The sequence below is a fragment of the Podarcis erhardii genome (genome assembly GCF_964252035.2).
Source record: "Podarcis erhardii genome assembly, chromosome: 3".
Lineage (NCBI taxonomy): Eukaryota > Metazoa > Chordata > Lepidosauria > Squamata > Lacertidae > Podarcis > Podarcis erhardii.
Window position 1 is genome coordinate 871243 of NC_138507.1, and position 24597 is coordinate 895839.

Sequence of the window (24597 nt, forward strand, 5' to 3'; positions counted from 1 at the left end):
TAAGTTACAGGGAACCAGGCAGAGGGCAGCCGCCCTGTAGAACGTTCTCCCATCAGAAGTCAAGGAAATAAACAGCTATCTGAGTTTTAGAAGACATCTGAAGGCAGCTCTGTTTAGGGAAGCTTTTAATATTTCATGAATTAGGGAAGTTTTTTATTCTTGATGTTTTATTGTGTTTTTAATATTCTGTTGGGAGTTGCACAGAGTGGCTGGGGAGCCCTGGCCAGATGGGTGGGGTATAAGCAATAAATTATCATTATTATCATTATATAATCCTCATTAAACACATTCATTAATGATATAGACGTTTGTGCTATCAATATAACAATATTAAACATATCTGCATGCATGCATGTATGTATTACCATATTTCAGCCAAGACTGGAGATGGCAGACCTGACTGTAAAAAAAAGGTACGTGCTTGATCACCTATATGGAAAGAAAAAATGGGACAAGGTGAGTCATCATCATTAATACAATTCTCAACTTTCCATTGGTGATTTTTTCCTTAAAGGACTCATTAATATACTGGACTATGTTTTTAAAAGTTATCAAAGTGCTTCAACTATTTGACATCGCAAATGCAAAATTACTGAGTGGATTTAATGTTCTGATTCACAAATCAATCAATGAAAATTTTAACAATGAGAAAGAGCCATTATTAATTGGATATATGTATTTGTAAACACCTATTCCAGCAGGCACATAGCACAGTGTCAGGGAAGAGTTAGAAGTTTCTAGTTTCTCAGAGGGAGAAAGCATTCCCCAAGGGGGGAAGGAGAGCAGTGAATCTAACAGAAGGGAGCAAGAAGAACAATAGGGAGGGACTGGCTGTTCCCAGGAAAGGCAAGGGTTCAGTTCTAGCTCAGATTGGGAGGAGGGGAGATACAGGCCAGCTCTAGCCAGGAGGGTAGGAGAAAGAGCGGGAAAACAAAGGGAAGGGCGCCTTCGCCATTTTGAGAGTGGCTGGTCACCAAGAAGCAGAGCTCAGAAGGTAGCTGAAAGAAGTGACTCTGAGGAATAATAGTTAAGAACCGTTTATAAGATTGTTTTGTTAATACGCAATAAAAAGTTATAAAAGAACAAGAAGCGTTTGTGTAGTGATCTGAAGAGGACAATGACCAGGCCTGACAGAATACCTTCTGCTCTGCGCCTCTTCACTATAAGTAAAGGAGAAGCCAAAATGGAGGGAGCTGTGGCGCCAGTTGGGCAAGGAGAAACCCCAGCGCTCCAGCTAACATTACAGGACTTAGGGCAACAGAACTTACAGTTGAAAAGTCAAGTCGACATACTATCAGCAGCACTGGGAGAACATAGAACCATGCTGCAAGCGACGTGGGGAGATAGAGGGAGTAAAACATTTACTGTACGTCCACGTAGCTTCAAGGGAGAAAGCTCTGAATACATGGCTTTCAAGACAGAAATTTCTTGCATAATTGAGATAAAGGATAAAGAATTTCAATCTGAGCAAGAGAAGGTTGCTTATGTGATTAATTTCTTGGAATGGAAGGCTAAGGACTGTGTTATACCCCTAATATCTCGAAGGGATGCCGCCCTAGGAAATCTACAAATGTTTCTGCAGTATCTAGACACGATTTTCTTAGACCCTGAGCATGAAATAACCACAGCTAGGCAGCTGTTGAGAATGAGACAAGGAAAAGACACTGTGGGAGTTTATTGGTCCAACTTTAGTTTGCTGGTGCAGAAATTAAAATGGGATCTGAATTCCCCAACAGTTGCAGCCCTTTTTAGGGAAGGACTGAACAATGAGATTTTAGACCAATTGGCCCAAATGTCAGAACCTAGTTCCTTGGACTCTCTGGTCCAAACATGCCTGCAATTGAGCCTACGCGTGGAACGGAGGGCTAGTGAAAAGAAGGAACAATGGCGACCACAGTGGCGGAAAAACAATATTATTGAAAGTACAGAAAGCAGAATGGGCAACGTGCCAGGACGAGAGCGGCCAGAGCCCATGGAATTAGGAGCAGCCAGACCCCTCCCAGTTACTACCTCTTCCATGGTAAGAGGAAATGCAGGGAGAGGAAGAGACACGAGACGTTGCTTTGTCTGTGAAAAACCAGGGCATCTGGCACGACAATGTTGCAATCGTAAAGGATGGGAGTCTCTATCTGGAGCAGACATGGGAGAAGACAATTGCCCAAAGGAACTGCATCAGGGAAACGAATGTCCCCGGCTGGAAATGGGAGCTTTCAGCCGGGTGGAGGAGCAATAGAAGGCTCTCACGCGGAACCACCTATCCCAGGACTAACGGTGAAGGTGCAACTACAACTACCCAATGGACACAGGGTCCAAGTAGAGGCGCTGTTAGACTCAGGAGCGTCAGCAGATTTTATAGACCAGAAGTTGGTACAGGAACACAAAATTGCTTTGTTACCTTTGAATTTCCCACTGCGAGTGAAAACAATCGACGGCAGACCACTACTTTCAGGAGAAGTGACTTACGAGACTCCACCAATGAGAATGGATATGGGTAATCACTCAGAGACCAGGGCATTTCATGTGACCAAACTAGCTGGGCACCCGATGGTGCTGGGCATGAGTTGGCTCAATCGTCATAATCCGGTGATTGCCTGGCATCAAAGGTCTTTGGTTTTTGGTTCAGTATATTGTATGACACATTGTTTGGGGCAAAAGGGAAAAATCTCGGTGGAAGTAATGGGAACAGAGGTAGCAGGGAAGTTGATGGGGAATGAAAGTGAGATTCCATCGCAATATATTGCTTATCGGGATGTTTTTTGTGAAAAAGAAGCGGATAAACTTCCACCACATAGGCCCTATGATTGCAAGATAGATCTAGTCCCTGGGGCACAGTTGCCACCAAGCAAGATATATGCCATGTCAGAAGTAGAATCTGCAGCATTGAGGGAGTTCCTGCAAAAGAATTTGCAGAGAGCCTTGGGGGGTGCTCCCGTCTTTTTTGTCAAAAAGAAAGGGGAGGAAGGGGCAGCGAGATTAGTATGTGACTTCAGAATCCTTAACAGCCAAATGAAGCCTCGCGTGTGCCCACTGCCACGTATAGATGACCTCTTAGAGAGAGTAAGGTCAGCCAAAGTCTTTACCAAGCTTGATCTACAAGGAGCATATAATCTGATAAGAGTCAGAGAAGGGGATGAGTGGAAAACCAGTTTTTGTACTAAGTATGGTGCATTTGAATTCTTGGTAATGCCTTTTGGCTTGCAAAATGGCTCAGGGGTATTTCAAACCTTCATCAATCACGTCTTAGCAGGTATACTGGATCAGTTCTGTGTCTCCTATTTAGATGACCTCTTAATATATAGTGAAAGTATGGAGGAACATGTAAAACATGTCACGCAGGTGTTAGAGAGATTGAGGACTAACAGGTTAGAAAAAAGAGCGGGAAAGCGAAGGGAAAGGCGCGTTCAAAATTTTGAGGGTGGCTGGTCATGGAGAAGCAGAGCTCAGAAGGTATCTGAAAGAAGTGACTCTGAGGAATAATATTTAAGAACCGTTTATAAGATTGTTTTGTTAATACGCAATAAAAAGTTTTATAAAAGAACAAGAAGCGTTTGTGTGGTGATCTGAAGAGGACAACGACCAGCCCTGACACACAGCTCCACTTCAGCCTGCTGAAATACCAGATTCCCTTTGCTCATCTGCTTCCAAAGTGACGGCTACTGCCATTAGGGCCCCGTGAAGACCCAGAGGGAACGATGAGGGCTACTGGTATCTATATCTAAGTGGTGAACATAGGAACCAACAATATCCTTGATCAGGGTCACCAACATTGGCCCATGGACACTATGTCCCTGAGAAGGGAAAGCAGACTCTGAGCTTTTATTTAAAAGAAATATATCACCCTTCTAAGTGACTTCTGGGGAAGGAGCCAGACCGGATTCTCCTGCCTATCAGTAGTTTTAGCCAATGAGTGCCAGAGCTGTGATTGATAGGTGAGATGCCTGGGCCCCCTGCTTCAAACTATGGAGGGGGCTGAAGCGCCTTGCCCCATATAACCCTATACACCACACACACAGTGCAAGCAAGTAAAATAAACATACACAATTTTACAAAAATATGAATACAATCTAAGCATATCCAATTTTATATAAAGTCCAGACTAAAACAAGTGAAAATGCATAAAGCTAATAAAAATTAGTACTTTCTAATCAAACACATAAATCACATAACAGAAGCAATCTTACATACAATTTTCCAAAAATCAATAAAAGGCTGTCATGATTCTCCAATTTTAGGTTTAATTGCCTGCCAAGTGAGGCAAACCTTCCCTGTTGAACTCCCCAGGCAGAGAAGCAATATGAATGGTCTCTCCAGGTAGCATACAGGGGCCAATTCTCCACATTCCTTGAGTTATCTGCTCATTAATTGTATACCACCCTTCCTTGAAAGAATGGTGGAGAGGATTGGGTTGAATGGAAGAATATGGGGAATGAAAGGCATGCATCTGAGGATGGAGACACACCACTGTCGAGCCACCACCCAGAGCCAGGCCTACTTCCAAGCACCAACTCCCTTCTGACCAGACTAGACTCTTTACCTCTTTAAACTAAGGTGAAAAGCTCATAATAATAATAATAATAATAATAATAATAATAATAATTTAACCCTGCCCATCTGGCTGAGTTTCCCCAGCCACTCTGGGCAGCTCCCAATCGAGTGTTAAAAACAATACAACATTAAATATAAAAAACTTCCCTAAACAGGGCTGCCTTCAGATATCTTTTAAAGATAGGATAGCTGCTTATTTCCTTCACATCTGAAGGGAGGGCGTTCCACAGGGCGGGTGCCACTACCGAGAAGGCCCTCTCCCTGGTTCCCTATAACTTTGCTTCTCATAGCGAGGGAAGCGCCAGAAGGCCCTGGGCGCTGGATCTCAGTGTCCGGGCTGAACGATGGGGGTGGAGATGCTCCTTCAGGTATACAGGCAAGGCCCTCTCAGCACATTGGCTCCAGATGCCTGGAGATGCTCGTTCACGGGAACTTGGGCAGTCCTGCGAGTTCTCATGAGAGCATCTCAGAGCCCGTGCACTGAATAGGCCTACCCCAAGCAAGGTGGGGAACTTGTGGAGTGAGGTTCACTCCGGGCACCAGCTGATGGTAGAAGACCAAGTTCTAAGGAGGCGGCCTGAATATGCAGCTTTCTGTATACACTGAACTCTTGGAACAGAGTCCCCACGTAAGGTGTGGCCGTCCTGTACTTGTAAATGCTATCAATCTGGAGGAACCCCTTGCTTCCTTCAAGAGGCATTTTATGCCAATTTTCAACTGAGAGCAAATTCATGATTTAAATCTTCAGATTATATAATGAAGAAGGCAATTCACTGCAGAAGCACACACCAACCTGTGACATATCCCCCAACTGGTTTAAGGCTGTCAAACTGCTTGTCATACTTCATTCTCTCTTCCAAGGTGATGGCCCAAATGTTTGAGCCTCCTGAAAGCAAAAGGGAATGCTTCTTTAAAAAGTAGTTTTAAATGGGTATAGTCAACTGGGGGAAAACGAACCTTTATTTCCTAAGTGATAATATTAAGCTCACAAGTTTTTAACACACTTTACCCTCACCAGTTTGGCAGGAATGCTTTTATGATTCATGGTATCTTGTTCCCTAGATGCGCAATTATTTGCTGACTGTTATTCTCTCAAGGTTTTTTCCAGCTTTAACACAATTATATGGACTTTACAGCATTAGTAGGCATGCTTTCACCATTGTTGACTTTTCAGTTAAACATTATTTACGTATGATCTACGTATGCTCAAACACCATCCTAAAAATCCCTACCATTCAAATGATTTTTGGAAGACAGTTACTCTTATCTCATTTTCTTCTCCTTTTTCTCCTCTCTCTCTCTTTCTCAAGATCATGAATTTAGAACAAGAAGTGTTTCAGTATTTTATTTATTTCTTGCCCAATCCTACCAGTCCAAATAGGCACTAGCTGCCAGCTCATGACCTTATAAATCGGGCTGTAACGTGATTGAAATGTATAAGCAGGCTTGTTTTCTCCTGCTCTGGAGGATAGGACTTGAGGCAATGGCTTCAAGTTTCAAGAAAGGAGATTCCGACTAAACATTTGGAAAAACTTTCTGACAGTAAGAGCTGTTGGACAGTGGAAGAGACTCCCCCGAGAGGGGGTGGACTCTCCTTCCTTGGAGGCTTTTAAGCAGAGGTTGGATGGCCATCTATCATGGATGCTTTAGCTGAGATTCCTGCATTGCAGGGGGTTGGACTAGATCAAGGGTCAGCAAACTTTTTCAGCATGGGGCCGGTCCACTGTCCCTCAGATCTTGTGCGGGGCCGGACTATATTTTGAAAGGAAAAAAATGAACCAATTCCTATGCCCTACAAATAACCCAGAGATGCATTTTAAATAAAAGGACACATTCTACTCATGTAAAAACACTGATTCCCAGACCGTCCACGGGCCGGATTGAGAAGGCGATTGGGCCAGATCTGGCCCCCAGGCCTTAGTTTGCCTACCCATGGACCAGATGACGCTTGGGATACCTTCCAACCCATAAGATTCTATGATTCTAAAAGCACAATCCTAACCATGTGTACTCAGCAGTAAATCCTAGTGAATTCAATTTACTCCTAGGTAGATGGGATTAGGATTGAAGCCTTAGGCTATTAAAATTTACAGTGGTACCTTGGTTTTTGGACATCTCCATTGCCAAATGCTTTGTTTTTCGAACACCGAAAACCCAGAAGTAAATGCTTCCATTTTCGAATGCACCTCGGAAGTCGGATGGCTTCCACTGCATCTATCTGTTATTTTACAATTTTCTTTATTGAATTGGTAGCCCCTCCTTTGCGCCTCAGTTTTCAATTGTTTTGGAAGTCCAACGCTCTTCCAGAACAGATTACGTTCAAAAACCTAGGTACCACTGTATTGATTAAACTTGCATTTACGCTGTGGCAGCATTTCTGTCACAAGAAGCATACTGACTTTAGCTTTTGGTGATGCAACACATGGTTCAGAGCAGCCATCATCTTAGAAGAGACCTTCCTTTTATATCTGTGTGAAAAGGAAGAATGCTTCTAAAATGGTGCTGACATCTTCATTGCTTAAGATAATATTAACAATAAACATTATTTCTTGAAGATCTGATTTACTGTGTGCACAATTTTTTAGTCTTTTATTTTAAAAAATAATAATCTGAACATAAACTAGCAGTGGGTGGCTGTTCTTTAAAAGCCACTGCCACCTTAGACTGCATCAACAGAAGCCTTGTTCCCAGATTGAAGGTGGGAGCTCCCAGCCAGAAGGCCAAATGGAGCTCCCCACCCGCAGCCCCTCCTTCTCCCAGCCTCCAGGACTCTCCACAGGCCACTTCTCTCGTGGGCCCTGATCCATGTTCATGCTGAACTGTGGTTGCACCTCTAGCTTGCCTAGAGGGAGAGATGCAGAAAGCTCTGACTTCTGTGTGGCTGGAATGCTGCATACCCTACAAGGTTAAGAGCCACATCTATTTATGGTTTACACAAAGATAAAACAGCAAAATAAAGAAAAATGTACAAACCTACTTTAAGATGTACAGAAGTTAAAATACTAAAACAGATTAAAATTGCCTTGGCTTTCTGAGCATCTGGGTAGACATGTCTAATCAATAATGTTTTTAGCAGGCAGTGAAAAAAATACAGTGACGTTATCACAGAGCTTTTTAAATTTCTGAAGTGTTGCAGTTCATGCTCTCTGTTGCTCCAGAAGCCAGGACAAGAACCAATGGGTGGAAGTTGCAGAGAAGCCAATTTCAGCTGCAAATTATGAGAAACTTCCTAAGATAAAGAGCTGCTGGACAGTAGAACAGAGTGCCTTGGGAAGTAGTCAACTCCCTTTCACTGTGAGTATTTAAGAAGCGGCTGGACAGCCACCAGTCAGGGATGCTGTAGTTGCATCCTGCACTGGGTTGAATTAGATCGTCTCTAAAGTCCCTTCCAATTCTAAGACTGATCAAACTAATTAATGCTGCAATTATCTCTAATTTAGTACCAGTACATCCTTAAGGCCACATCTGCTAGACCAAAGCTTCACTTCAGGAAGGACTACTTCAAATGAAGAGAAATGGCTGAGTAGGGGAAGAAGCGTAAGATTTTGAGATTTTGAGCAAGCTTCTACTGTTCATATCAGCTGCTCAGTCACCATATTCTAGGAGAAAAGTACTCTGGCCATTCTGTATCAGGAATACAGGAATTCTTTAACAGGAACACATCAGAAAGACAGACTTCCCTGCCATTGTGATTTTAAGCCCAATAAAGCTTTCTGTTGAATTTCTGCTGATTATGCAACCGTTAAAGACACACTGGCAGGAAAAAAGGAACCAACCCTAGTTCAGGAAGTGACAATGCCTCTGCGAGTTAGAATGGCCCAACATAATCGAATAACAAATTTCAGCCATTTCCTCCTGTGTGTCTCCACTGGTGTTTACGGTGAACCCATGTTCAGTACAGAAGCAGCAGCCAAGGCTCAGGGGCTCTCCACCCACCCAAGGTTCAGCGCCTGGCCTCTCCAGTGAAAATGACCCCTTGGGCAGAAGAGAGAGCATTGTGCAAGACCAGAGGTAGCCAAGGCGGTGCCCCATGGGCATTGCTGGACTTCAACAACCATCATGCCTGACATACTGACCATGTTAATGGAGGCTGATGGGAGTTTTGGTCCAACATCCTGAGGATGTCCTGTTGGCTATCCTTAGGCTGGGAGATCAAGGATTTAACCTCATACAAGATCACTCTGTAGACTCATCACTTTTACACAGGTTGAGTTAATATCTAGTTGCAAGTCCCTTTTAAGTATTAAAAAAAGTATTAAAACTTCCTAAATCATTATTTAAAAGTGTTTTATTCAATCATAAAATAAAGACAGCCAATTATGCAAGCTTCAAAAGTGGTAATGCTCAGTGTGAAGAGATTAAGTATGCATGGAAAAACATGAGGATGTTTCACAAACTTCTGAGTTATTTAGAGAAACAAATTGCATGCTTTAATACTTCATGCAGTAAATGCAGCCTTGCAGCTAGCAGAATATTTTACACTGCTCACATGTGGGAAAACATTTGCATGAGGTAGCAATTTTTTTACTTATCCTCAAGCCTATCTTAACTTTTCTGTTCTAAATATCTGCAACAGTGAAATAAATTTAATTTTACCAGCTTCAAGGGTTTAATGAGCTTATCCTGAAATTCCATTTTTGGTTCTTACTGGACTTCCACAGCAAATTCAGCGGCTGTAAAACTATTTTCTTTCCTTCTACAAACAAAATCAAAAGGATGGTAAACTAATATGTAAATATCAAATCTGTATTCAAAATAAATGCTTTTAGATGAGCAATTTAAATGATGTGAAAAGCATTTATCATGAAATATTATGTCTTTAAAAAATTGATTTTAAGACTGTATTCCTAAACTTATTACTCTTATTCTTATTCTATTTGTACCCCATCCATCAGACTGGGTTGCCCCAGCCACTCTGGGCGGCTTCCAGCATATATAAAAACACAATAAAATATTAAACATTAACAATTTCCCTACTTACGAGGTTTCTCACTGAACACAGTCGGGCTTAGTTTTTTGTAAACGTGAACAGGATTGCTTTGCACATGTTTTCTGATACTACACTTATTACCTTAAGCAACAGAACGTCTACAAGCCTTTCATAACCTTTTTTTGGGGGGTGGGGAGGTACCATTTATGTGACATGGCCTGATAACCAAGGACACAGCTTGCCACTCACAGCTGAAGAGCTCTGAAGGCTGTCACACTGTTCACAGGGGATGTTTCAAGCCTTAAAATACAGTAAAATTAGCAGCTGCTTCAGGCAGCTCATGGTGCCCTCTATAAGCTCCGGCAGAAGGATCATGGAAAACACACAGAACAAAATTCTGTAGGCAAAAGTAGATAGTCTTCGGAAAATTTACCAAAATTCTGAGGCATATCAATCTTAGAATTATTCAATAATACTGTAATATACGAGAAAGACAAAAGATCTTCCTCCTCAGAGGATACCCTACACAAGAGCTCCTTACCATTCATGGCTGTGGGAATGTGAGTCATTCTGCTCTGGAATGGTTCTTCCTAGCTCTCAGCCATCTGCAACATAACAACATTGGACCATGAATAATGCAGCAAGGGCAGGGTGTCACTCAGCTCCTGATAAGCAAAACCAAAGTATACCCCCTTCAGCTGACACGTTTGACAACAAACTATACAGAATTCTATACCACCGATAAAGATGCTGAATTGACAAGGTGTGGGGAATGGGATTTTTACTGGGTATATGATGCAGCCTGGAAACTGGAAATCTTTCCTTAAACGGAGAATGGGACCAATTGTGGAATGATGACAAACAGTAAAAGGTGGAGATTAAAACACAAAAGAACAACTTGGAACAAGAATAAATATTGCAACTATATTTCTTTTCAAGGGTTAGCATAAATAATGAATCTCTAAGCTACAATCTATAAACGCCTTATTTTGAAGGTGAGGTAAACTAAACGTAAAGGACCCCTGGACGGTTAAGTCCAGTGAAAGGTGACTAAGGGAGCCGGCATTTGTCCACAGACGGCTTTCCGGGTCATGTGGCCAGCAGAACTAAACCACTTCTGGCACAAGACACTATGACAGAAACCAGAGTGCATAGAAACGCTGTTTACCTTCCCACTGCAGCGATATCTATTTATCTACTTGCACTGGCGCGCTTTCGAACTGCTAGGTTGGCAGAAGCCGGGACAGAGCAACAGGAACTCATTCCATCGTGCGGATTCAAACTGCCCACCTTTTGATTAGCAAGCTCAAGAGGCTTGGTGGTTTAGGCCACAACACCACCCGTGTCCCAGGTGAGGGAGGAACTGGATACAGGAAAAGGAGAAGGTCCAGCAACAACATGACTTCAACTATCCTTGGTTAAGGAGGGCAACCAAGATGATCAAGGGTCTGGACACCAAGTCTCATGAGGAATGGTTGAGTGAGTTGGGTATGTTTAACCTGCAGAATAAGAGACTGGAAGGAGATATGATAGCCATCTTGAAATATCTCAGGGGCTTTCACATGGAAGATGCAGAACACTTGTTTTCTCCTGCTCTAAAGGGTATGACTGGAACCAATTGCTTCAAGCTCCAAGAAAGAAGATTTCAGCTAAACATCATGAAGAACTTTCTGATGGTAAGAGCTGTTAGACAGTGGAACAGACTCTCTTGGGAGATTGTGGACTCTCCTTTCTTGGAGGTTTTCAAGCAGAAGTTAGATGGCCATCTGTTAGGGATGGCCATCCAACTTTAGTCGAGATTCCTGCATTGCAGGGGGTTGAACTAAATCAGTGGTTCCTAATTAGCTAAGTACTTTAGAAAATTTTGCCATCTCTATGGTAGTTTTTGTTATGTGAATGGTGCCACAAACCCCTTGGGGTCCACAGACCACCAACAATGATCCTTGGGATCCCTCCCACCTCTACGATTCTACAATCCTAAACCAAGGTGTTCCCATATGTGGCTGATTTAGCAGAACCCAGTTGTTGCTTTTCTGCTTTGATCTGTAAGCAGAATAGCAATTTCTGCCTTTCCCTTTTCATCAGCCTCAGATACTGAACCATGGCAGGAGGGCTAAGGAACACAGACACCATTCTCTCTCACTGTAGCCTCTGCAGCTGCCATTTAGGGGGAGAAATCTATGTTAACGCAATGCTATTTGGAAGTGATAGAGCAGATTCCGAGAGAAGGCGGATGCCTAGGAGTTTTTGAAATCAGTTCGAAGGTTACTTCTCAAGCAAACAAATTTTTGACTCTTCAAAGTGATTTATGAAACTTGCAAGAAATGAGGCAACTTGATTTCATCCAACATAATGCTTTGCATCTACTAAAAGAGAGAACACACAGGCAAGAAATTACACACACACACCCCTCGACTCAGAAGAGAACATTATTAGGGAAAAATTGAAAGGATTAATTCAATTGGAACAATAATAGATTAAGAGGGTCAAATCTCTTGAGACATATGGAAGCTACAGTACTTAAAACACCAATTGACTTACATAAGAAATATACCAATAACTGAATCACACGGGAACATTAAATGGTGACACCATGATCTTTCAGACCCTCAGTAGTGGTGCTTCCCATCCTGAGCTATTTCATCGACTGAATGACTACAGCTTCTCTGGCCAAGAGAGTCACAAGATACCACAGGCTTCATATATCCTCTCATCATTGCCATTTGTGGGCTACCAGGGCAATGTTGCAGTTGGTGGAGAGGTAAGCAAAGAACTGGCCCAGGTTACCGACACCCGGCAGACATAGCACAAATCAACAATGTTTTTTCTGGGCTGCATCAACATAAGCACTGTGTCCAGCTCAAGGGAAGTCATAGTACCACCCCTATACAGTGGTACCTCAGATTACATACGCTTCAGGTTACAGACTCCGCTAACCCAGAAATAGTGCTTCAGGTTAAGAACTTTGCTTCAGGGTGAGAACAGAAATCGGGCTTCGGCAGTGCAGCGGCAGCGGGAGGCCCCATTAGTTAAAATGGTTTTTCAGGTTAAGAACAGTTTCAGGTTAAGTACGGACCTCCAGAACGAATTAAGTACTTAACCTGAGGTACCACTGTAATTCCACCTGGAGTCCTGTGTCCAGTTCAGGGCACCACTGTTTAATATCTTTTCTTGTAACCTGAATCCATTGGTTTGGGTCCTACGGAGGAAACAAGCTTGCTCCATCTTCCATGTGACTGACCTTTAGATCAGGCTTCCTCAAACTCGGCCCTCCAGATGTTTTTGGCCTACAACTCACATGATCCCTAGCTAGCAGGACCAGTGGTCAGGGATGATGGGAATTAAGAAAGTACACCTTCTTTGAATTCTGTGGTTTTACATATCAGGACATAATAACAATCACCTGTTCCTTAGCAGGTCTCAAAATTAGATAAATACAACCTCAAGGTCTATGAGCCCCATAACACCACTGTGCAGGGGTAGCAAGACACCATGACAACGAATCAACAAGGGGCACCACAACTGCACACTCACTGGAAACCAAGCATTATGAGGGTTGGACTCAGTTGGGGGAGTTGGGCATATTTAGCCCAGAGAAGAGAAGGCTAAAAGGTGACATGAAAGCCATCTTCCAATATCTAATGCAGGCTTCCTCAAACTCCGCCCTCCAGATGTTTTGAGACTACAATTCCCATCATCCCTGACCACTGGTCCTGCTAGCTAGGGATCATGTGAGTTGTAGGCCAAAAACATCTGGAGGGCCGAGTTTGAGGAAGCCTGATCTAAAGGTCAGTCACATGGAAGACGGAGCAAGCTTGTTTTCTCCGTAGGACCCAAACCAATGAATTCAGGTTACAAGAAAAGATATTCCGACTCAACATTAGGGAGAACTTCCTGACAGTAAGAGCTGTTTAACAGTTGAACAGACTACTTTGGAATGTGATGGCCTCTCCTTCGTTGGAGGTGTTGAAGCAGAGGTTGGATGGCCATCTGAACGTTTAGGTGTAATTTCTGCAGTGCAAGGGATTGGAAGTGATGACCTTCGGGATTCCTTTCAGCTCTACAATTCTATGATTCTATTATGCTTCTTAAAATCTTAAAACTACGGGGAGTAGCTTTGGGAATTCGTTTTCAGCAATATGTGGATGATAGCCAACTTTCCTTCTTTTTAATTTCATATTGAGGAAACTCTGGATGTTTTGAAGTGGTGTTTTGAGTGCAATAATGGACTGGATGTGAGCTAATAAAATGGAAGCTTAACTTTGGCAAGACAGGCAGGTGACCGGTCAGTAGGACAGCTGAATAGGGAGGAGTGATAGATAAGGTCCACAGCTTAGGAATCCTTGTGGGCCTGTCCTTGGTGCCAGATCCTCACATGGCAACTGTAGCAAGCAGAACTTTGGCTTGTTAAAAGCAGATTTGATCACTACCACAGATGCCCTGGTCCAGGGGTAGGCAACCTAAGGCCCATGGGCCACAAACAGCCCATGGGGGTTGTTTTAACTGGCCCACGAACTGAGCTGCCCTCTCGGTGAGTCCCCACACGCTGCGCTAAACCGGCACAGCGCGGTCCGGGGGCTCACTTCTGTGGCGCTGGAAATCGCATCTGCAAATGTGCAGATGCCAGAAATCATGGGAACATGAGCAATCCGGCCTGTGGAGGGATCTCCGCTGGAGTGAACTGGCCCAGGCAAGGTAAAGCTTGCCGACCCCTGCCCTGGTCAATTCAAACTGACCAAGTGTAACATACTCTATGTGGGTCTGCCTCTCAAAAGTACTGTATCAGGAAAGTTTAGACAGCAAAACTCTCTTCCTATCCTGTTTTTAGTTTCCATGTTATCCAATGTTAGTCATACTCAGAGTAAACCAATGAAATTAATAGACGGGACAGGATTATTTCAACGAGTCCACCATGAGTAGACAGTCATGGCGAAAAGAAAGTACACCTTCTTTGAATTCTGTGGTTTTACATATCAGGACATAATAACAATCACCTGTTCCTTAGCAGGTCTCAAAATTAGATAAATACAACCTCAAGGTCTATGAGCCCCATAACACCACTGTGCAGGGGTAGCAAGACACCATGACAACGAATCAACAAGGGGCACCACAACTGCACACTCATTGGAAACAAGCCCATGTCTTCCTTGGTAGGTCAATAGAAAAGCACTGAAATAGGATTTCGTTTAAATCCCACCATGGGAAAATGTGGAATCAAGGCAAAACTCGTGTTTTGGATTCATACTCTGCAACCATCATGCCGGAGACAAAAGAGTGTGGATTGCAGCTTCTGTTACATAGCTATTGTTGTTGCAGCAGCATGCTCAGGTGTGCATGCCATGATTGGTGGGTGGTGCTGTAGTAACCAGGAAGACTGTGGACGTTTGCTGATTGCTGATGGGTTAATTATAGTTTCTACAGCGCCTATGCAGTTGGCTTTACTATTAGGTACACCTCTGATGTGGCAAGATCATAAGATCACCCTGACCATTTCCTTCATTTTATTATGTTTAAATATGACCTTTTATTGATCTTTATATCTGTTGTCATCAAAGAATAGCATCTTATACAAAGAATACAGTTAAGTACGATTACACAAAATGCAAAAGCCAAAATAGTATTGTATGATTAGTACAAATCGTGTTTCAGTGTAAAATCTGGAAGATTTGCAAAATGCTAATTCTCATTATGCCTGTTAAGGTTGTTCTATTCATGGGGGGGGGGGGGTTTGAGTGATTTACTATTCATTTTTGAGGGAAACAGACACATTCCCTCTTTGTTGGGAAAGCTATGACATGCAAGTCATAAGGAACTTTGAATATTAGTACTGTAATGTTGTCTTTCATGTTTCAAAAATAAAGTTTCCAGACCTTTTGGTTGCAGGTGACACTGAAATAACCAATCACTGACACTGAAATGACAGCCGGGGAGGGGGGAGAACCTTTTTGCCCCATGTTTACTGTATTTCTGCATCCTTACAATTTTAAAATGTTATTGCCAGTGTTCTTTTTCTAGAAAAAGAAGTGCTGGAAATCACAACAAATCCATAGTTTTCTTATAATGACAATGGTGGCCACCTGAGAGGTGCTGGAACTGAGTTCTGGCAAGTTCTGGATGAAAAAAAAGCCCTGGATTGCATTCTGAACACTGACAAGACAGGCTCTGTACACCACAAACTATTATATCCAATTGTAAACTCAGAACCACAACTTCTTCCCCATATTGTTCATAATCACCTGTAGAAAAGGTGTGAGCTCTACATCAAAAAACATCCCCATGATTGCAAAAATACAAATTTACGGTAACTCTTAAAGATATTCCCTAATATGCACCACACCTTCAGCTACTGCTGATCATCATGATCAATAGGATACAGTCATTCTACTCCTGGCAAATCTCATTTTCTGTTACTACCACCGTGGTGGTTTCCATTTTTTAAAAAATAGAATATAATTCTGATGATCTGGTTTGGCAAGGACTTCCAATACTTGACTATCAGAATCCTTATGCATGCCTCCCTTTATGTTCGACGATACTTTCCAGTCTATACATTTTTAAAATGAGGCTTAATCTCAATAAATAAAAGAAACTTACTGCTTCATTGAAAATCTAAATGCCTATGTTTCCTTGCCTTGTTCCCTCGTCTCATTGCCACCCGAGGAAAGATGCCGGAATGAACAGGGCCGCGGTGCCACACAGGTGGGAAGCGGGCGACCAGAATATGCTCTTCCTACCCTCGTTCCCCGTCCTTTATCTCACAGGGACCTCCGACCCATTTTAACCGCATTTAAACTGAGGTACCTTTTGTGCCGCGCCGCTCTCGAACACGACAGAAAAGGGCATCTCAATCCCAAGCGCGAGAAAGGCCGCCTTCGCGGGCCAGGCCGAGGCAAGTTCCCGCTGCCCCAAGCGCCCGGGGCCCAAGCGAAGGCACCGGCGGCCCAGGGCCGAGGGAGGCCGCGCAAGACGGGGAGGCGCTCGGCCCTTGGCCGGCGCCCCGAAAGGCGGCCTGCTGCAGCCCGCGAGAGGCCGAGGCCTGGGCGGCGGGCGCGCAGCCGGCGCCTACCTGTTGCGCTCGCTCGCTCGCTCGGTGGCTCCTCTTCCTCCTCCGCCTGCTCCGAGCGAGAGCGCGGCCTCCCGCCTCCCCTTCCTGGCCCGGTCGCGGCCGCTCCTCCTCTGGCTGCGCGGAGGGCTGCGTCAAAACTCCGAAGATGGCGGGAAGGCGGCCCAGGGAGGGAGGGAGCGGGGCCTCGCCGCCAGGGCCGGCCGGGGGCGGCGGAGCCCGCTGGGCGGAAGGCTCCCCTCAAGGCAAGGCCGAGCTCTCCCGGCTTGCGCCCTGGCTTGCGTCTCCTTGGCCCGAGACGGCGGCGCCGAGAGCCTCCCCCGCCTCGCCTCTCCGCCTCAGCCCTGTCTGCTCCCCCGGGGGCGCGGGCGCGCAGGGCGAGGGAACGGGCCCATTTCGTGGAACCGGATAGTCGGGTCCTCAGTGGCTCTCTGATCCGGGGCCGACAGGCGAGGCTGGCGGGTCTGCTCCAGGCAGGGCGGAGTGGGAGGTCTGCCGGGGCGAGCAGGCTGCTCCCGCTGGGTCGGACGGGGGCGCCCCGCTAAGCAAGGCCGGCTCCCGCGGGGCCTCGAGCGAGAGAGAGCCCCCCCGCCCCCCGCTGAGATTCTAGCCTCAGCCGCCCGGTGTCGTTTGTTAGGAGGCGGCGCGTTTGTGTGTTTCCTCTCGCAACCCGCCTTGTGCTCCTCGGGCGAAGGCGGCACGGAAATGTAACAAATCAAGGAAACGCCATAAAAACAGCAGAGAAAAAGGACCTGGGTTGCTGCCCTCTGTTCCAAGTGTGTTTTGCTGGGCTCCCTCCCAGTGGCGATTCCTCGGGCCGCGATGCTCCGTCCCGCCCGCGAGAAAAGCGCGACAGCCGAACTCGGCAACGAGACGAAGGCGGCAGAGGCGCGTCTCTTCGCGAACGAATAGCTCTGTGTTCACTCTCGGCGCCGAGCAAGGCCGGCCAGGCGCAGCGCGCGGGGGCTCGCGTTTGGATCAAGATTGTCCCCTCTGAGGCTGCCGTTGCCGCGCGCAGCGCATGCGCCACTCCTGCCGCTGGCGAAAGCGCTTGCCCGCAGCTGTCATGGCAGCCGCTCGCGGGAGGCTCCCGCCTCTGCTCGGCCTGCGATGCAGTAAGTGGGGGGGGGGGAATAAAAGGGGGTTCTGCTCACAAAACCGGAAGGGGCCAGGAAATTCTCGAGGGTCGCTTGAAAGAAGTTGCTGAAGGAGCCGCTGCCGCCGCCTCGGCCACGTGCCCGCACCTCGGCCTTCCCCGCCGCCGCCGCCGCCGCCGGTCATTCTGGGAACTGTACTTGGCTAAGGATGCTGAGAGTTTCCGCCTTGGAAACTGGGAATTGTTGTGACTCTGCGAGGAAAACGGGGGCCTCTTAACAGCTTTCACCCCCCTTAACTACAGCTGCCAGAATTCTGGAGGGGGGGCGTATCATGGTGGCTTAAGCATAGGGTGTGAATGTGACCCTCGTCTATATGCAATCCCAGGCAAACTTAAGCACAACTCAAATTGATCTTTTCTTTTTCTTTTTTTGTAATGAAAGCTACAATTTGCTTTTGGAACAGAATTCAGGATAACATTTATCCTAGAGATACAGTCATGCCTGAGGATGTATCCATAATTTCTCAGCACAGATTGAAAGGGCTCCCTAATTGAATTGTGCACACTAGAACTCTGCATGTTGTTTATACAGTCATACCTCGGGTTAAAGACGCTTCAGGTTGAGTGTTTTCAGGTTGTGCCCCGCGGCGACCCAGAAGTAACGGAATGGGTTACTTCTGGGTTTCGCCGCATGCACAGACGCTCAAAATGACATCATGCACATGCAGAAAAGCGGTGAATTGCGACATGCGCAGACGCGGGTTGCGTTCTGCTCAGGATGCGAACGGGGCTCTGGAACGGATCCCGTTCGCATCCAGAGGTACCACTGTATGTAGAACAGAGTGGCAGTGTGTACAGATGACAAACTTCATCATTGTTCATGATATATTGAAGTGTACATCAACTTCTACTAGTTATATTACGTGCATGGTCCAGTGTCAACATGTCACCCCATCTTATTTCTGTGTCACGGCTGGAGTTTTCTTCTTAGGCCTCAGTTTTAAATACAGGATGATACTTGCAAGCCTTGCATATGTAGCTATAATATAATTTATTCTGCCTGTTATGGTGTAGGTACTGAAGTATTTCCGAAACCTTGTGAATTGGTGTTGTGACCCAGCATTGTGCCCTTCCATCACTACTAGTCCAAAGGTTTCTCAAATGTGATTAAACACAGATATCTCCTCAACAGGTGGATTGATTTTACACTGCAAATCTGCTTTCTCCTCCCACCATTCAATCAAATTGATCTTTTCTTTTTAAAAAATTGTAGCACAAAAGATGTAGCACACGACTGTTTTGCTGTAATGCAAAAAGGATCATGGAAGCTGAATGATTTATTTCCAGCCACGTTGTAACCAAATTTGTCTGTTAAAGGGAACCTTTCTTTCTCGGTTGGACACCTCAAGTCTAAAGATGGAGAACCAGCAAAATTTAAGCCACCTCCCAAGCCAGTCATTGTTGATGAATCAAAAACCCAAACAACAGAGACACGGTAACAAATTTAATTTTATGTTCAGCTGTGTCTCATTTGTTGTTTATTATAATAGCAAGTTACCATTTGCATTATTTATGTTTCTGACAGATTCTTGAGTCCTGAATTCATCCCTCCTCGGCAGAGAACAAATCCTTTCAAGTTCTACCTTGAAAGAAGCGACATGATACAGAGGAGAAAAGTAATGAATATTCCGGAGTTCTATGTTGGTCAGTTATGTCTAAAGTGGAACTTTCATAATATTGTGTTGGATATATTACCAAAAATAATGAATTCAATACCAATGCCATTTTATCTTCAATTTAAAGACATTCCCAAATATTTTAACAAAACAAGTGTTGCGTCTTGCGGAATTCTGTACTTGGCCATTGAGACTATCAGTCAGTTTGAATTTTCTGGAAGGGGATAATTAATGGTCCCTTAATTACATTACATACATCTCCCCTGGCATGGTGCATAGTATTTGTCCCTGTTGTTTTCCGGAGCACATTTTAGTGGGGTAAAGATGAAAAGGGAAGCTATAGGATAGCTTTAGAAATTAGAAAACTTTGCCTCACTCATCATTCCACATCACTGTAGAGCTGTATGATTGTGTGTACTATTGAAACAATAATTTGAATGCTATTACAAAGCAACCACTCCATTATGCCAAAAACAGTCAACATGCAAAAGAAGCTATATGGAACTAATCTTTATTGCCTAATATCAAATCATGTACCAAGGTAAATAATAATAAATGCCATGCTCGTTAATGAACTAAAAACTAATTTTGGTTTTTATTATCCTTTCTGCCTCTGTTGGTGAGTGTCTAGGTTTTAAATGGTTTGTTTTCTTGCAGGAAGTATACTTTCTGTTTCTGCCGCAGATCCCCATGCTAGTGGGAAAAGCAGCACTTTTGTAGGACTTTGTATTCAGCGATCAGGAAAAGGACTTGGTGCAACCTTCATACTTCGCAATATAATAGAAGGACAAGGTGGGTGCATACTTTAATGTTCATTGTTTTCCAGCTGAGGGAAGTGCTGGAAACCCAGCAATGGCTTTAGTGGCTTTTCAGCAACATTATGTGGATATGATGAAAATATATTCCATATAGGGTAACTGTTGGATGTCCTTAAGCCAGGTTCAAACAATTAAAATAATGTTACCAAGAACTACTTAAGTTGGCATGAGGTTGCATGCAGGAAAACACTGGATTGGGATGTCTAGATTTTTTAGTTAAAAAATCTGCATTGTATTGCAAATCCATTCTATTACCTGAAGTGTTAGGAACACTTTTTATTCTTGACAATCTAGTTAACTCTCCATTCTAAAGGTAAAGGGACCCCTGACCATTAGGTCCAGTCGTGACCAACTCTGGGGTTGCGGCGCTCATTTCGCTTTATTGGCTGAGGGAGCTGGCGTACAGCTTCCGGGTCATGTGGTCAGCATGACTAAGCCGCTTCTGGAGAACCAGAGTAGCGCACGGAAACGCCGTTTACCTTCCCACCTATTTATCTACTTGCACTTGACGTGCTTTTGAACTGCTAGGTTGGCAGGAGCAGGGACCAAACAACGGGAGCTCACCCCATCACGGGGATTCGAACCGCTGACCTTCTGATTGGCAAGTCCTAGGCTCTGTGGTTTAACCCACAGCGCCACCCACGTCCCTCCATTCTACCAGCCCCCAAATGTTGTATAACTCCAAATATTGTTTATTCTTCTACCAACAAAAATTGGTTCATAACAAAGAGAGTACTGTCACCTATTTTTATAATGTCATTTTCTGTATTTATCACTTTTCCATTTAAGGTATTGAAATTTGCTATGAACTATACAATCCTCTAATCCAAGAGATCAAGGTTCTGAAACTGGAGAAAAGATTGGATGATAACCTGATGTATTTACGAGATGCCCTTCCAGAGTACAGCACTGTTGATGTTAACATGAAGGCTGTCCCACTTTCAGCTGTGGAAGAAGTTCCTGTCAACAAGGTAGCAGCAAGGAATAACTGGTGTTTGTGACAGGCAACTAGTTATTCTGAAACATCATTTTGTAATATGAAGTTGTCGCATTGTACTATTCATTTGTTTTGGTGTTGTGATAGTGGTAGAGGCCCCCATGGGAATGGCTTTCTGCCCTTTCGTCATTACATTACACTTGAGATGGCTTAGCTCCTTTAGAGCTCAAACCTAGCAGAAAAGAAGTGTTTTCTTCTTGCTAGCAAGCAATGGCACGTTAGAGCTCCAATGAACTCCTGAGCAGTCTGAAATGGTTACCTTTAGATGTTGATTGGAGTTCTAACACAGCAGAATAGTTGAAGTATAGGGTTCTTAACTCCTTGTCATCGAGCTTGGATATTGCAGTTGAGCTCTATGTTTAATTGCTATCAGTAGGCAGTTAATCTATATAATCTATAATATATATTTTTAGTTGCTGTCTTTGCTACTATCCTTAATTAGTTTCTGTCCTCTACATCTCCATTCTGTTATAGCCGTTATTGAAGGCAACCATGATAAACACCTGCAGGTCTTCAAGTAGGCCATAGCAAAATAAAGAAGATGTTATTTTACGTACACTGGCATGGCTAGGGCAAAGATGGGAATTGTACCTAAAACGTAGTTCCCAAAAAATATTGCTAAGTGCTAAAATGTCATAAGAATTTGAGCATAACTGGCACCAAACTGAGAAAGAAACCCAATGGGCAGTCCAGGGGATCATTGGAAGTATCCGTGCATACAGCATTGCTATGCCAAGCAGGTATAAATGGGATGTCATTAAAGGTCCATAGAGTAAAAAAGGTAAAGGACCCCTGGACAGTTAATTCCAGTTAAAGGCAACTATGGGGTTGCAGCGCTCATCTCGCTTCAGGCTGATGGAGCCAGCATTTGTCTGCAGACAGCTTTCCCGGTCATGTGGCCAACATGACTAAACTGCTTCTGGTGTAATGGAACACCGTGATGGAAACCAGAGTGCATTGAAATGCCATTTACATTCCCACCGCAGTGGTACCTAATTATCTATTTGCACTGGCATGCTTTCAAACTGCTAGGTTGGCAGGAACTGGGCAGAGCAACGGGGGCTCACCCCGTCACAGGGATTTGAACCACCAACCTTCCGATCAGCAAGCCCAAGAGGCTTGGTGGTTTAAACCACAGCGCCACCCTCATCCCTGGTCCATTGAGTACATATAACTGAAAGAAAAATGCTCACTGAATATCAAATATATGATCTGACATACATTTCTTTCAATTATGCTAGATGAAAGTCCGAATGAAACCGAAACCATGGTCAAAACGCTGGGAACATCCAAAGTTCAATATCCAGGGCATTAATTTTGACTTGTATCTTAATGAAAGACACAAAGCGAAAGTAGAAAAATGGCAAATGCCTTGGAATGAATTTGATATGCTGAAAAAGTATGATACATTAGAAATTGAGAAGAAAATCTGGGAAGAAGTGAATGAAGAGCTGAAAAAAACGGTATAGAAATTGTGGAAAACTACATGTAAAGACTACCACCATTAATTTTAGCATTTTTTATATTGAATAATAAACACCCGTATGAACATTTTCAAACTGTTAGTTTTTTGCAGTGTCAGCTGTATATTCAAAGCCCAAACTATTGCTATTTGCTTTACATTCTTCAATAAATTCATTTTGTGTTTAATAAGATGATCAAGAAAATACTTGTAGGGCATGCAGAATACTTTTTTATCTATGATCATAGGAAACTGGAATTGAGTTAGATGTGGAACTCCCAATTTACGAACAGTGGATGTGTCTACTAACTTCTATGAGGTTTAGATGGAACTATGAAAAAGCCAATAGCATGTCAACACTGATAGCAGTTGTTGTTTAGTCGTGTCCGACTCTTCGTGACCCCCTGGACCAGAGCACGCCAGGCACTCCTGTCTTCTACTGCCTCCTGCAGTTTGGTCAAACTCATGCTGGTAGCTTCGAGAACACTGTCCCACCATCTCGTCCTCTGTCGTCCCCTTCTCCTTGTGCCCTCCATCTTTCCCAACATCAGGGTCTTTTCCAGGGAGTCTTCTCTTCTCATGAGGTGGCCAAAGTATTGGAGCCTCAGCTTCAGGATCTGTCCTTCCAGTGAGCACTCAGGGCTGATTTCCTTAAGAATGGATAGGATTGATCTTCTTTCAGTCCATGGGACTCAAGAGTCTCCTCAGAGCCACTGTCATACAAAACAGAGGTTCTGTGCTCATATAAGATGTTTTTAATACATTGCATATATTAGAACACAACTTCCCATGGGGGCACAGCTATTGTCAGAAACCACACTGCGGAATCTCATGTCATTTGCATGTGCATGAAGCTGCAAGGAAGCTTAACTATTTCACAATTGTATACCAAAATGAAATTGCAAAATACTGTAGTAAAGGAGGGATGAGCAGCTGTTTTTGTGAGTAAGCAAATTAAAGCACAGGAGGAGGAGAAATAAATGGACACTGGGTCAACTTTAATATGTATAATTTAATATACACTAAAAAACTATACAAAAATAAAACCAAGTTTTAACCTACCCTATAATTTTATAGAATAAAGTATTTATCAATTTGAGTATTAACAGAGGCAACTAAAAAGGTCATGTCAGTTTTCATAAATTGTTTATAGTGGAGTTACTGAAGTTAACTACAGTGTTACATACACTTTGTATTTTATCTCTTTCAAAGTACTGTACAGGGATGTTTTACCAAAGTAGCATTTTTGGTATAGTTCAATTAGTAGCTTCTATCTCCCATATAATCCTTGCCATTAAATTGTTGTTATAGGTGGCATGTAACACAAAATCTGCTTGGTGTTTGAAGCCACTAAAATTGGAATTGGGCAGTCAGGAGAACCTCATCATCCAAATGCAAATTCTGCATTCTCGCTGCTCTTGCCCATCATGATTAATAAGACCCAATATGAGGGGAATTGGACAGGCGGAACCAGGAGGTAGTGAACTCCTTGCTAAGGGGACAGCCCTGGTATCTCAAAGGAACCAGTTGCAACCCACTTAAAAAAACACACCAAAAGCCCTCATTTGGACCCAGAATTACCTGTCACCCAATTGCAAAATCCTCTTTTCTGGATGTCATTTGCAATGTACTTGTGTGGGCAGCAGGAGACTGAGTTCAGATGACATGGGTTATGAGTGTTCACTGGAAGGACAGATCCTGAAGCTGAGACTCCAATACTTTGGCCACCTCATGAGAAGAGAATACTCCCTGGAGAAGACCCTGATGTTGGGAAAGATGGAGGGCACAAGAAGAAGGGGACGACAGAGGACGAGATGGTTGGATAGTGTTCTCGAAGCTACCAGCATGAGTTTGACCAAACTGTGGGAGGCAGTGGAAGACAGGAGTGCCTGACGTGCTCTGGTCCATGGGGTCACGAAGAGTCGGACACGACTAAACAACAACAACAACTGCATCCTAGTGTTTACCCAAGATATTGGCACAGGGTTATATCGTGTCTTCTGTGCTGCT

General features: G+C 44.0%; 2 protein-coding genes and 1 pseudogene across 8 annotated transcripts in view; 1 reads left to right on the forward strand and 2 right to left on the reverse strand.

Annotated features, from left to right (window-relative positions):
• Positions 1-17431, reverse strand: part of ITSN2 (intersectin 2) — an 81195-nt gene extending 63764 nt beyond the window's left edge. For 2 of the 6 annotated variants that reach the window (XM_081855447.1, XM_081855443.1), the window contains exons 1-4: positions 16542-16705; positions 10017-10080; positions 5339-5431; positions 366-429 (exon numbers count right to left, since the gene is read on the reverse strand). In XM_081855447.1, coding sequence (XP_081711573.1) covers positions 366-429; positions 5339-5431; positions 10017-10044 — 185 coding nt within the window. In that variant the 5' untranslated portion in view covers positions 10045-10080; positions 16542-16705. Of the gene's footprint in view, positions 1-365; positions 430-5338; positions 5432-10016; positions 10081-16106; positions 16240-16541; positions 16706-17290 lie in introns of those variants that run through there. The other 4 variants (XM_081855446.1, XM_081855448.1, XM_081855444.1 and 1 more) reach the window with 3 other exon arrangements.
• An 85-nt stretch (positions 17432-17516) lies between these two features.
• On the forward strand, positions 17517-22684 carry MRPL19 (mitochondrial ribosomal protein L19). Its single transcript, XM_081855709.1, has 6 exons — positions 17517-17653; positions 19012-19129; positions 19220-19338; positions 19968-20102; positions 20918-21099; positions 22367-22684. The coding sequence occupies exons 1-6, from the start codon at positions 17560-17562 to the stop codon at positions 22592-22594; spliced, it is 876 nt and encodes a 291-aa protein (XP_081711835.1). The 5' UTR covers positions 17517-17559; the 3' UTR covers positions 22595-22684.
• Positions 18083-19017, reverse strand: LOC309338460 (ATP synthase membrane subunit K, mitochondrial pseudogene; annotated as a pseudogene). The gene has a single exon. The product of its transcript is annotated as an ATP synthase membrane subunit K, mitochondrial pseudogene (transcript).
• Positions 22685-24597: the final 1913 nt, after the last annotated feature.

Excerpts from the sequence above, each read along its gene's own strand:
- MRPL19 (XM_081855709.1), top strand. The coding sequence starts at position 17,560 with ATGCGCCACTCCTGCCGCTGGCGAAAGCGCTTGCCCGCAGCTGTCATG. Across the intron at positions 17,654-19,011 it reads TCTGCTCGGCCTGCGATGCA|GGAACCTTTCTTTCTCGGTT; the intron begins GTAAGTGGGGGG and ends TGTCTGTTAAAG. Across the intron at positions 21,100-22,366 it reads AAGAAGTTCCTGTCAACAAG|ATGAAAGTCCGAATGAAACC; the intron begins GTAGCAGCAAGG and ends CAATTATGCTAG.